Here is a 13,167-nt window from a genome sequence, read left to right on the forward strand (position 1 = left end):
GTTGTATTTCAATGAGATTTTCTTTACTCTGACAAAGTGGTTAAGAACATCAATCTTCGATCCATTTAATTTCAAGTACCCCATTACGTCATTCTCTGCACTGTAAGAACCATGTTCCTCTTCAGATGAGTACAGAGGAGAAATGCACTTTGATAGCCTGTAAAAACAAAATACAAAAATAATACATAGACTGAAATAGATAGAACTTTATTGATCCCAAAGGGAAATTTTCAGTAGCAAGACATATAATTGCACATAAATTTACATATACAATACAGAAAATAAAAAATAGAAATAAAAATAGACATAAGTTAGGCAGTAATAAAAAAACAACAAAAAACAGACATAAGTATGAGAGGAGAAATAAAAGTATATTTACATAGCATATAAGACACATCTGTTGTATTTACATGATAGCAGGCATTAAAGAGTATGAGGTAGTCTAAAAGCACAATGAGTATAGACATAACTAGAAGTTGCAGCAGTATTACAGTGTAAAGTGCGCAGTGAGTGTCATTACAGTAGCAGGTATTATATTGCACAGCAGTGTGAATTAACAGGAGAGGAGATACAATGATGTGGTTCAGCACAATTCAGACACCAGGAGATCAGTACCATCTCTTTAATAAGGAGACTGGTTGTAGAGCCGTATAGCAGTGGGTAAGGTTGATCTCACACGGCGCTCTTTAACACAGCTCAGCTGTAACAGTCTGCCACTGAATGTGCTTCTCTGTTCTTCAATGTGCTTGTCCGTTCCTCAAGCACCCCACAATGGCCGTGTCATCCGAGAATTTTTGCAGATGGCATGACTCCGTGTTGTACCTCAAGTCAGAGGTGTACAGTTGAACAGGAATGGGGCTAATACAGTCCCTTGAGGTGCCCCAACGCAGCACACAGCCTTGTCTGAGACACAGCACTGCAGTCGCACATACGACTGCCTTTACCTGTACAATTGCATTGGGTAGTCCCGTCCAGGGATCTCAGTAATGTGGGACAGGGCATTATAGAATGAGTTCCATCTTGTTGCAGTGGGGACGATGAGCTTTCTTCTGGTCACTTCCTCAACTAGCTCTGAGGCTAAACATGAGCAGCTGGTTTTCGTCACTGTTGGTTTCTCATCACTACTTGAGATCAAGTTAAGTGCATGTGAAGCACATTTCATGTGAGGAAGAAGAGTAAACTGCCCTTCTGAATCAGAGGAGAGAGCCTGGCCAACATCTGTAAATGTCACTTCTTAATCCCTGGGTTCCTCATCAGAATCTGAAACTGCATGTGGAACTAATTCATGAATTCTAAAGGCTTTGATAAAATTAGAAACGTTATCGGGTACAGGTGCAGTAACTTTATGTGACAGCTTGTATGCTGAATGGACCTGTTCAATTTCACTGCCAATGACATTGTATGCATGACTCCCCTGAATTCTTTTATAGGTTAAGGCAGCCTTTCCACGGCAAAAACTACTGGGGTTTATCCAATGAACAGTAATCCTGATGAAGCTTGTTTTGTGGCATGTCCATATGTCTGTGGTGGTACAGACATACTCTATGCCCTCAAATGTTTTTATAGCTCAGACTCCATGTTACCATAACGTGTCCAAATAGCTTGCAAATATTTTTTGGTCTGATGGCGGTTCACTTTTGCCTGTGACTGTTATCTAGTTCAGTATTTGTCTACTCGATTATATATCTTGCTACAAGTCTCTTCATTTCTCGAGTTTTGTTTTAGCTTGCACCCTGATTAAGTGCTTCACTGAATTGCTGTTGAGTCTGCAGCAGTTGAAATGTGCTTTTGGCTTGGACATAGCTTACACTTCACGGTACTGTTTTTGTCTGTGTGAAACAAATTGAAAATCGTCCTCTGCCATTGTTGCCAAACTGCGATTGTGCTGCGCTCCTCATATTTGCAGTGACATGAAGATCTGTGCAGTCACTTGCCATTAGTGCAGGCACTAATTAGCAGAAAACAGCCTGGGAAATGCTTTATATTGTATGTATTAAAAATATTTGTTTATAGAAAAATGTCAGTAACGCAATTAACAACTTTTTATTAAGTTAGTAACTAATGCGATTACAAAATATTTCACTGTAATGTATGAGAAAATTCTAACTTACCTCTCACACTCACTATCAAACCTCTCACACATGCTATCAAACTCTCACACACGCTATCAAACTCTCACACACACACTATCAAACCTCTCACACATGCTATCAAACTCTCACACACGCTATCAAACTCTCACACACACACGCTATCAAACCCTCTCACACTCACTATCAAACCCTCTCACACACATGCCATCAAACCTTCTCCCACTCACTATCAAACCCTCTCACACACACGCCATCAAACCTTCTCACACTCACTATCAAATTCTCTCACATACACTATTAAACTCTCACTTATTGTTTTGTCCAGCATTACTCCAATATCCAAAGACACTCAGTTTATAGCTTTGCCCAAGTAAGAGTCAACAGAAGTCTTGTCCACTGTAGGTTATTTTACTCATGCAGTTTGTTTTTGAGGTTGTGCACTTTTTTGGAGAGCTTGTTCCCATCCAGTTCCATCAACACTTTATGAAGAAATTCAAATGTGTATTGCAGGTCCTTGGGATAGCTCAAGTTTAAACTGTAGATCAAGCCAAGCAGGACTGCACACCCATTTGCCAAATCTCCCAGATCTTGCAGCACTGTGCGTCCTTCAATGACAATGCCAACATCCTCAGGTGGATCTGTAGAGTCTGCTCCCTCATGTCAGAGAATGTAGATGCCCAAAACCATTTTCTCCATTTCTCTTATTGCATCAAGACTCATATCCTCAATAACAGAAATAAACAGAATTCATTATGCATCTATGACACATAGTAATAAAACTGTAAACACCCATAAAATTTTCACTTTACAATCAAAGAACATAGAATAGCAATTCTTCATTCCTAAGAAGTGTATTATATGCATATTATTTTTCATTCATATCTGCCTATTTGTTTAAAGAATAAGGTGATTGTCTATTTTTCTTATTGTAGTAAATCCCATAAAAAGACCAAAACCAACAATGAAAGTATCCTACTGAGTAGTACTGTGTGCACATCAAAAGCAATGTATCCGTTTGTGCCATAGAAGTCAATGGATCAGATCGGCAATACGTCATTCACAGTAGGCTCTCATTATCATGCCCATTTTTGGAGGAAAACAACCCTGAGTCATGCATAGATGTCAACAGCAAAACCAAGAAAGGTTAAACATACATAGAAACAGTTCCACAGACTAATAATGGAGATCACTTTTAGGAACTTAAAGGAGCTACTCTCCAGAGACTGTAAAAGTGATCTCCATTATTAGCCTGTAGACTCTTCTCTAAATATACTGCAGTACTCACAATTTTGTAATGAAAAACAATTAGCTCCATATTTATTTGGACAATGACAATTTATCATTTTGGCTCTGTATGCCACAATGGATTTGACCAGAAACAATTTACATGTATTTTAGATGTATATCAGCTTTAATTTTAGGATTTTGTCAAAATTAATGAACTGTCTGATCTTTTCATGACATTTGCTCACAATTAGAAAAAGCATACTTGTCCTTTAAAAGGGCACACTGCATTTCCTAGTTCAGCAAGCCAGAGACAAATTAAAGAACAGGGAGGAAATAACTTGCGAAAAGTGATATGTACCACTAATATAGAAACTGCTGCCCATTACATTTGGTTGATGATTAATTCCATTAACCATTTGTCTGTTATTTTTGGAAAAAATAAGGACAGCATTAGCCAAATCAGTTCAGCATAACATGCAAATACCAGCTCTTACTCAGTTATAAGTGAAGTTGCTGAGCCTATACATTAGCCTTACATTATTACATAAGGTCACACATTTTCTGTATCAGTTTAGCTATAGCTGCAAAAGAATGCCACAACTTACCAAGTACTCCCTCATACGGCTGTCAGGGTTTGCATTTAAGTAGATACACAATGCTTTTAGGATGCATTCCCGTCGTACTTCAACAGTGGGATTCTGTGGGAGATCAGCAACAAATTTTAAACAAGTCTTTCTGAATGCGCCAAACGTTCCAGATTTGGGTTCCTTTGTAACATCTATTAGAGAGTATTATTAACTGACAAAGTAGAAAATTTGAGCTTTAAAGATATACGTTTTAAAACTTACCTGTCACATGTACAAATCTTTTTGAAGTCACCATTCGTAGTGATCCAACTTTGTAGTCAGCCAAAGGATACTGGTCAGCAAGCTCCTTCAAATCAACTGCTGCAAGCTCTGTTGTTGGATGCAACTCAAATGCTCGATAGTGCTCTCTATACCATGAGCTCAGTTTTTTTTAAAATGAGACTCAAATCATCTTTTATAATGCACAGCTGAATTATTTCTGAGAATTCTGGCAGACTCCCACATGATCCATGAACTGTAACTTGTGTAACTGTGACACTCTGCGCAAGGTTTACAGCAGTGATTTCAGGGGACTTCTGGGCAATTGCGTCCACAACGTCCTCATTAAGGATGTCAACGGGGACTTTTGAGACTTGTGCAACCTCCAAGGAAGACTTTTCATTGTCAGAACAAAAAATATTATAGGCAACCATTAACTGGTGCTTTGTTGCGAATGACAAAGTTATGTTCCTGAAGCTATTTGTATGCCTGACAACCTGCTTGAAAAAGCTGTGTTTGGCCTCAAATCGCGTAGTCCATAATGACATGGATCGTGTTCCAGAAAGTGATGTTTAGGCAACAACTTTTGATCAGGAAAGAGTTTCTGATAACGTTTGATGTTCTGAAATTTTGCACTCCAAATATGCAATTGATTCTAGACTATGAGAGGCAACAACCAATTCAGCAATATCCTTTAAATCCCAAATCACCTGCCAAGCAGGTTCATCACTGGGAACAAGTTTTCCAATGATGAAAGGAAATAACTGAAGAAGACACCAGTTTTCGTGGGCATTGCCACCTACTGTTTGTTTTAGGCAACAAATGAGGGCGTTCAGTTTTACCCACCCCTTTGTATGGAAAAGAATGTATAAGATTATTAAGATGTTCAAGAGTGAACAACTTCTTAGAAAGAAGTACAAGTAGTTCAATGCACCGTGTCCGTTCTACATGAACTATGCCCTCAAAAAGAGTGAGATAGACCTTCAGTTAAAACACAAGCTGATCTTACACCAAGGCAGCTTACCCCTTTTTCCTGCGCTGTTTTGACGTGAAGCTGGTGAACTTTCTTGGTTCTGCATTCAAATACTCCTGATTTCACTTCTTGCCTCTGAATTTCACAAAGCTGAGCTGTACAAAATCGACAGCAATACTTTCCTGAAAAACTCTCTACAAATCCAGCTAGTCCATGAGCTCCCACATTATCAGCAACAACACACTGTACTGTGCCCTTGATAAATGACCCAAGCTGTGGAATAAACAGTCCTTGCTGCTCCAAAGTCACTAGATCATGCAACAGAGGCTCAGATATTTTCTTATGGCCATAAGCCTTAACATGATCACTTTTGCACAACAATGCTAAGTAGACTGAAGACAGGGCTGAGCTGCTACCAGGAGGCAAGTTACCTAAAATCCAGTACACTGCACAAATTTTGTGTTTTTTGCGTGACGTTCCCAATGGATTGCAAACCTCAAATTCGTCAATGTACAAACACAGGGAAATCCTTAAATCACCACTTGAAAAAAAAGGATTTTTTGGTGATACTTGCTGTCCTGAAAAGACACATACTGGTGTAGACTTGCAGAACAGGCTGTGCAATTATCAATAAGCTTATTAATTATATCTTTACATCCAAGTAATTGTTGCAGAGACTTCAGTAAGGGAACATACTGAAATGTTTTGTTGGTCCTTGCCTCTAGTACGTACTCAACAGGTTCCACAACCTTAAAATTTTCCTTGTAGTATTGTTTACGTTTGAAGGCTGAGGCTAGCGGACCACACTTACCTACAGCTTTTACCAAAGGATTATTAGCAGAAATGGCAAGGCTGAGTTCATTAATTACTAACTGGTTAACCAGAAGGTTATGCTTTTTAAAAACATCAAAAGCTGTACTGTGTGATACAGGCACTGCAGCCAGGGAAAAAATGAAATGTAACTCCTCCAGTAATTCATCAATTGCAGAACTTGGCACAAGTGACAAAATCTCTAATTTCAAAAGGACAGATGCCAATTTTTGAATTATTGGGTCTTGCAAGTTCTCATTTACTGCATCAGCTTCAAACAAATTGTGAAAATCAGAACCACCACCTTTCACCACTTCAAGTTTAAAGTCTTTTACTGTGCAATTTGCATGCTTCCTACTCTTATGGGTTTTGAAAGTAGCATAAATATTAGTTTGAAAAGAACAATTCTGCAACGTACAAGTTACTGTTTCATAATGCCTCAGATGGTTGTTTATATGAGAAGTACTCTCTACTAGATGATATTTCACTTCCAGGACACAATAGGCATGTAAATATTACTAGTTCTGCACTTTTCACAGGAAAACGTCAACATGAAATCGACTTAGATGAGTTTTCAGAGCATTCCATGTTTTTGGGCATTCATAGTATGTGCATGGATTTGAGTGTCTCTGACCATAATGGCCATGCTTCAGCTTAATGTTTTAGTAACTGGTACCTCGTAGATACACTTTCAGAACACTGTTTGCACCTCCACATTCAGAGCCTAAAAAAGAGAGATGGAGTGTCACTGATCAGCAATCATTTAAACTCTCAAAATGTATTAATTTTCTAAATAACACACACATTTATGCTTGGCATAACAACACATTTGTGCTTGTCTGAGGCAATCACTCCAGAGTAACTCATGAATCTGTAGCATTTACAAATACTTTGCTTAGGAAGTAAAGAATACGTACAACTGCATTTGAGCCACTGGCTTTGCATCCATCAAACCTGAAATCCAGACAATTTACTGTTAGCTTTGATCATGAAGTATCTTTCATGGAATGCAAGACAAGTAAATAAAAACTTTAGAGTTTAAGTGTTATTTAAAATGTATTCTAAAACGATTTTAGATTTATTATGCATTGAAGTTAAGTATGCATAAAAACTTAAGCATTTTAAAATATGAATTTAAATATTTAGGCATCCCATTCAAGAAAGTGCATTCTAGCCAGAGGTAAAGTTTCAACATCACTTTCCACCTTAAATGGTATAAGTTACAGTTTTGCGCTCTGTGCTACCTTAAACGTGGCAGTAGTTTGTTACATATTAACTGTTGCGGTAATTATATTCAGGTGTGTCTTTCCACCTTAAATGGAGCTGCATTCAGGCACCTGTTGGGTCGTTATACACACACCTCCTGCAGTGAAGCTCCAGCCACACATTTACCAGACACTTTCTGTTTAACCCTTTTATGCAGATCTAAGTTTAAGCTTATTTTCAAAGAACTTGTAATACTGTACAGCAAAGTAAGAATTTCAGTGTACAGTGTAACTGCCTGTTTCTGCTGTACATATGACAAATCTCTTGAATCTTGAATCTATACGGTAACACTAGTTATCTAAATTTGCACCATGATCAATTAGGGCTTAAATTAAAGTAGACACCTGGGCCAAGACATTCATTCACCTCCAGGCTTTTATTTCCATCATTTAGTTTCCATCTGCACGTTTTGTAAGAAAGCGTAAGCAAGCAAAAAAAGAACTTTACTGACATTTCATATGCTTTGATGTGTGAATTGTCTGTGACGAAATCTGAAATGATCTTATATCCTAAGCATATTTTAAAGGCTGAGTGTTTGGGGAGGCGTGCTCCTCGTGTAAACAGCTAGAAAAGACAGTTTATTCGGTATGTGACTTCTGTCAAACGGTTGCATTGATACGGCTGAAAATTGGTATGTGGGCAGTTAAACTAGTTCTGAGAACATTGGTGTGTTAGGCTGTGTTTTAAAACACATTACAGTTGGCATGTTATCATTTGGTGCATAAAAATATACATATATTGGGGTCTAAATTTTTTTCATTTAGGAGCCAATGGCTAATTAGGCCTTTTTTGTCTGGAGCCCTAAACGCCATCAAAACATACGGCCGAGCACAAAAAAACGAAATAATACGTCTGTTTTCTTAAATGTACCATTTTATAATGTATTATTGAGAAAAACTTCATACTTACCAAATAGGTGATGGATGGTGGTTGACAAAAAACGAGACCTTCCTGAGGGCCCATTTCGCGTGAGGAAGGAGGGAAAATGGTGGCCGTGCTTGTTAGCCTCATAAATATGTGCAATGCCGTGAATAACGGAAAGCGCATTGGGACAGTCTTATTCAGTTCAAAGGCTAGTGCGTTTAAAGTGAGTTAGTTACGTTGGTTTTAATCTGTGGTATTTTGTAGCCTTGAAATCTCATACTATTATTTTAATGCAATGAAACTTGCTTATTTTTTACTGTGAAAATTAAATAGTAATAGTAATTTCACCCTAAAACAATTATGTAATGCAAACAATATCAGTGTTTCATTTCGTAGAGTGTGCAGAGGGCACGCATAACTGAAATCAGGCCTGTTTGTCAGGGTTGTGCAGAATCCCGACTCCCCTTCGCGTGCACACGCCTCTCGCGGGCATACGGACTCTTCAGATTATACTCGTGGTTTCGGTTGTTTCTGTGTGTAAATAACAGTTAATCCTCGTTTCTCCTTCACAACAAACAGCACATCAGGACCTAAAGCCGAACACAGAGTCTGGCAGTGAGTTTAGTTTAATGTACCGAAGGCGCTGGTTGGTGCCTCACTCTGAGATGAGTGATGAGTGTCTTGGTAAAGAAGGAGACACGGGAGAGGCTACAGAATAACACAAATAACCCACACAGACATTTTAGACTAACAGAACAACAACCCTAACATCATTAAACCATAACACCGTCCCTTAAGAGGCGGATCCACAGCGCAGCTCCTCTAAAGCTCCTTCCCCAAACCAGAGCCACCACAGTATTATATGAACAATATGAACATAGGACAACGAGGAGCTCACAGCTTTAACTGTTAAGTCTGGACTGTAACACAAATCACTATAACGAAGTTCTCATCTGACGACGTGACATTACAATGAATTTTTCTCAACATTATTGGGCAGCGTGACTTTCATTCCTCTTTAATTTCGCTGTTAAATGGGGGGAGTCCTGTAGAGTCTCTTCCCCACATCGCTTCAGTTTTTTGCTGATAGAATAGCTGGATCAAATATACAAACACCTATAAAACATAATGTTGCCTCCTCAAATGCCAAACTCAGCCTATCCTCTCAACACTCATGTCCGATCTTTTCTGTCTTTATCATTTTTTAACCGCGATCGCCTGATTTTCGAGGTTCTGCGACCATATGTGCACATTTATTTCCGGTTAAAGTGACAGAACTTTTTACATTTGGATAAATAAAACATGACCCTTTATTCTACTTCTGTTTTTTCTTTATTTTATGCTTAGTGTGTGAAGCTGTGAAACAAAGCTATTTCGTGATTTTTCCACTGACAACAACAGAATAAAAGACGAGAATATATGGACCGCTATAGCACCAAAACGACTTCAGTCATACGTATAAACATTTACAGCACATTGTCTATCAATCAGAAGAACCATTTCACCATACAAAGAGCTCTTTAATCATGCATATGGTTCTTTGTGTTCCTAGTTCTATATAGAACCACTGTCTTTACTAAAGGACCTTTGAACAACTATCTGCTTTTAAGAGTGAACTACCGCACGTGAGGGACGGGCACATTTGACTACGAGCGAATCAGAAACTGTTAATTTGAATGATAACTCTCTAGGCCAGTGGTCTTTAATTAAAATTCAGTAAGGTCTAGTCAGAGAAAATATCCTCAAGCAAAGGTCCGAAACATCATAATGTCTAAGTTGTGTATACAGTATATGGCACTGAATCATGATGCAACTTAGAAATTATGATGTTCAAACTCTCTCACACGCACTATCAAACTCTCTCACTATCAAACTCTCTCACACTCGCTATTAAACCCTCTCACACTCGCTATCAAACGCACTATCAAACCTCTCACACACACTATCAAACTCTCACGAGCACTATCAAAACTCTCACGATCACTCTCTCACGCTCGTTACTGAACCCTCTCACATGCACTATCAAACCTCTCACTCTCACTATCAAACCCTCTCACACTCGCTATCGAACCCTCTCACACTCGCTATTGAACTCTCTCACACTATCAAACCTCTCACACACATTATCAAACCTCTCACACACATTATCAAACACTCTATTAAACTCTCACACTATAAACCTCTCACACGCACTATCAAACCTCTCACTCTCACTATCGAACCCTCTCACACTCGCTATTGAACTCTCTCACACAATCAAACCTCTCACACACATTATCAAACACTCTATTAAACTCTCACACTATAAACCTCTCACACGCACTATCAAACTCTCTCACACTCGCTATCAAACCCTCTCACTTTAGCTATCAAACCCTCTCACTTTAGCTATCAAACGCTCTCACTTTAGCTATCAAACTCTCTCACACTCATTATCGAACCCTCTCACACTCGTTATCAACCCCTCTCACCCTCGTTATCACACTCTCTCACACGCACTATCAAACACTCTCAGTGTGCATGTGAGAGGTTTGATAGTGCATGTGAGAGGTGAGATGTTTGCTAGTTAGTAGCTCCCAACTGATGACACTACTCGTTCTAAAGTAAAGGCCTAGCATTTACACTACAGAGCATCTGGTACTGAAACACTCAGCTGCCACACACTAGTGGTATACACTTTCACAGCATGTACTAGATTATTTGTGGCGCTGGCAGTAAAGAGCGAATCTCTGTGGACACTCTTCTTACCCTCACATTTACACATAGCTGCTACAAGTTATTTTAAACCAAGGCCCACACACAACATCTATATACATATACATTTCTATCTATGCAATATACATTTTATGTTCCTCTGTGTGTCTTGAGAACTAGACTAAAAATAACTTTGGCCTTTACCACCAGCAGCATGCACAGTTGAGTCTCACACTGAACACCTTTGTACAACTGATTGGCTAACAGAACCCTGCCTCTGTTCAGCAGTTTTTCTAACAGATAAGGGGGGTCAGGCATGTGACCAGAGGTTCTGAGGTAAGTTAATATTGTGCGGTCTTAATGAAGTGCAGTGTGGTCTTTATTTTGGAGCTTACTGAAACCAGCAATGACCTAGATAGGAGACAGCAGAGCAGCAGCAACTCAGCCAATAGCTCCACCATAAAATTGAAAACGATACTGAACAGTGTGCTTTTCTCACTTTGAAATAACTTTACAAACCAATCCATGAAAGATCTGTGGTTACATATGTAGGAGGGCAAACTGTTATGTTAGAACAGTGGTCACCAGCACTCTTCCAGAAGATCTAATTTCTCGCTTGTTACCTCCAACCCAAATAACACCTTTAGACCAAAATAAGCTCAAAACGAGAAAAATATAGAGCAGCTCCAACTAAATTTCTTATATTGTGATAGATGCTGAAATGTACAAAGACGTTCCTCTGCGGTTCTATAGGTTACTCAGTACTTTAGTAGTTTTTTGGGCCCAATACTTTTGCACTTCAACTCAAGTTGTTTTTTAGGAAGGTACTTTTACTTGAGTTATTATCTTAACCAAAAATAAATACTTTTACTTGAGTATGGGTTTAGGGTGGGTTTGATTCCCGGCTGGGTGACCAGGGTCATTTCTGTGTGGAGTTTGCCTGTTCTCCCTGTGTCTGCGTGGGTTTCCTCCGGGTACTCCGGTTTCCTCCCACAGTCCAAAAACATGCAGTCAGGCTGATTGGACGTGCTAAATTGCCTTTAGGTGTGAGTGAGTGTGTGAATGTGTATGTCTGTTTGTCTGCCCTGCGATGGACTGGCGACCTGTCCAGGGTGTATCCTGCCTTCCGCCCAATGACAGCTGGGATAGGCTCCAGCACCCCACCGCGACCCAGAAGGATAAGCGGTTTAGATGATGGATGGATGGAGTATGGGTTTACGTGACTCTGCACACCTCTGTCCCAAATGGACTTTGAACTGAAAGCCCTGTTAGCTTGACCTCAATTTCCCCTTTTCCCCTTTAAATGTGTTCTGCTAAAAGTTATCAAGCTCTTAGTCAGAGTAAGCTATCATTTTATCTCTGGAAAGTAAAATAATGATAAAAATGATACCACAATCCATTAATGCAGTTGATTTAGGGGCCCTTTGGGGGTAGTTTCCCTCCAAGTAGATTTCTTTGGTGGTAATGAAAGTTCACTGATGACACAGATTTCTGTAAACTAATCTCTTATCAGTGGGGTTTAAGGTTAGGAGTCTGAGCTCTGGTATAGTCAGTAGCGATTAGGTTTGGGTGTAAATCAGAGGGATCTGCATGCTGAACTCTGGCTGGCCCATATTACTAGTGTCAGCCCAAATAGTGCAAGTAAGATGTGTGCAAGTAAATACTTAAGGCAAATATTTATCAGATCAAGATAGCTTATAGCCTAGCTCAATATTTCGAAAGTCTCTTATCACTCACAGTGCTGGACCCCCTTAAAAACTATTTATAGCTAGTAACTGGTAACTTGACTCCCTGAAGGTCGAGTACGTCAAAGTATTTAGAACCCAGAGAATCCCGAACCATAACAATCTATAAAGCTATAAATCTATAAAGTGTATGCAGCAATTCAACCAGATGAAATGTTTCTAACCTTCTCTGCCTTGGCGAGGAAGATCCAAAGCGTGCGCCAAATCGTGAACTTCTTTTTGTCGCTGAAGTTAAAAGCCATCTCTTTGCTTGCGTACCGGGATACCAGCGGTGAACGATATTTCAAAAACTCTTCCCCGGACCCCTCCATTCCTGCAGTGGTTCGACAGATGTAGGTTAACTATAAGAGAAGCCTGAGAAAACGAGAATACAACACGTTTCTGAGTTCACACCGGCTTCCTCTTCAGTTTTTCTTTCGTATTTTGGCAGACGGCAAGACGCATCACTGCCACCTACAGCCGAACAGCCTGATCCATTGTGATGTCCGCAGAAGAAGAAACAGAGGGGTTATCCGTGTTCTGCTGCAAAAAGTACTTACAAGACTCGAAGGGGAGGTCAAAACTAGCCACACACTTCACACCGACAGTGACCCCCCCTCACACACAAAATCCATCCCGACACTAAACAACACAAATAACATGCATACATA

General features: G+C 39.5%; 1 protein-coding gene across 1 annotated transcript in view; it reads right to left on the reverse strand.

Annotated features, from left to right (window-relative positions):
- The window catches only part of adsl (adenylosuccinate lyase), a 47,139-nt gene extending 34,311 nt beyond the window's left edge, over positions 1 to 12,828 (reverse strand). Inside the window, exon 1 of the mRNA XM_036590475.1 lies at positions 12,682 to 12,828. Within this exon, the coding sequence (XP_036446368.1) occupies positions 12,682 to 12,828 (147 nt within the window). The remainder of the gene's footprint in view (positions 1 to 12,681) is intronic.
- Between the last annotated feature and the right edge of the window lie 339 nt (positions 12,829 to 13,167).

The sequence above is a fragment of the Colossoma macropomum genome, unplaced genomic scaffold, assembly GCF_904425465.1.
Source record: "Colossoma macropomum unplaced genomic scaffold, Colossoma_macropomum, whole genome shotgun sequence".
Classification (NCBI taxonomy): Eukaryota; Metazoa; Chordata; class Actinopteri; order Characiformes; family Serrasalmidae; genus Colossoma; species Colossoma macropomum.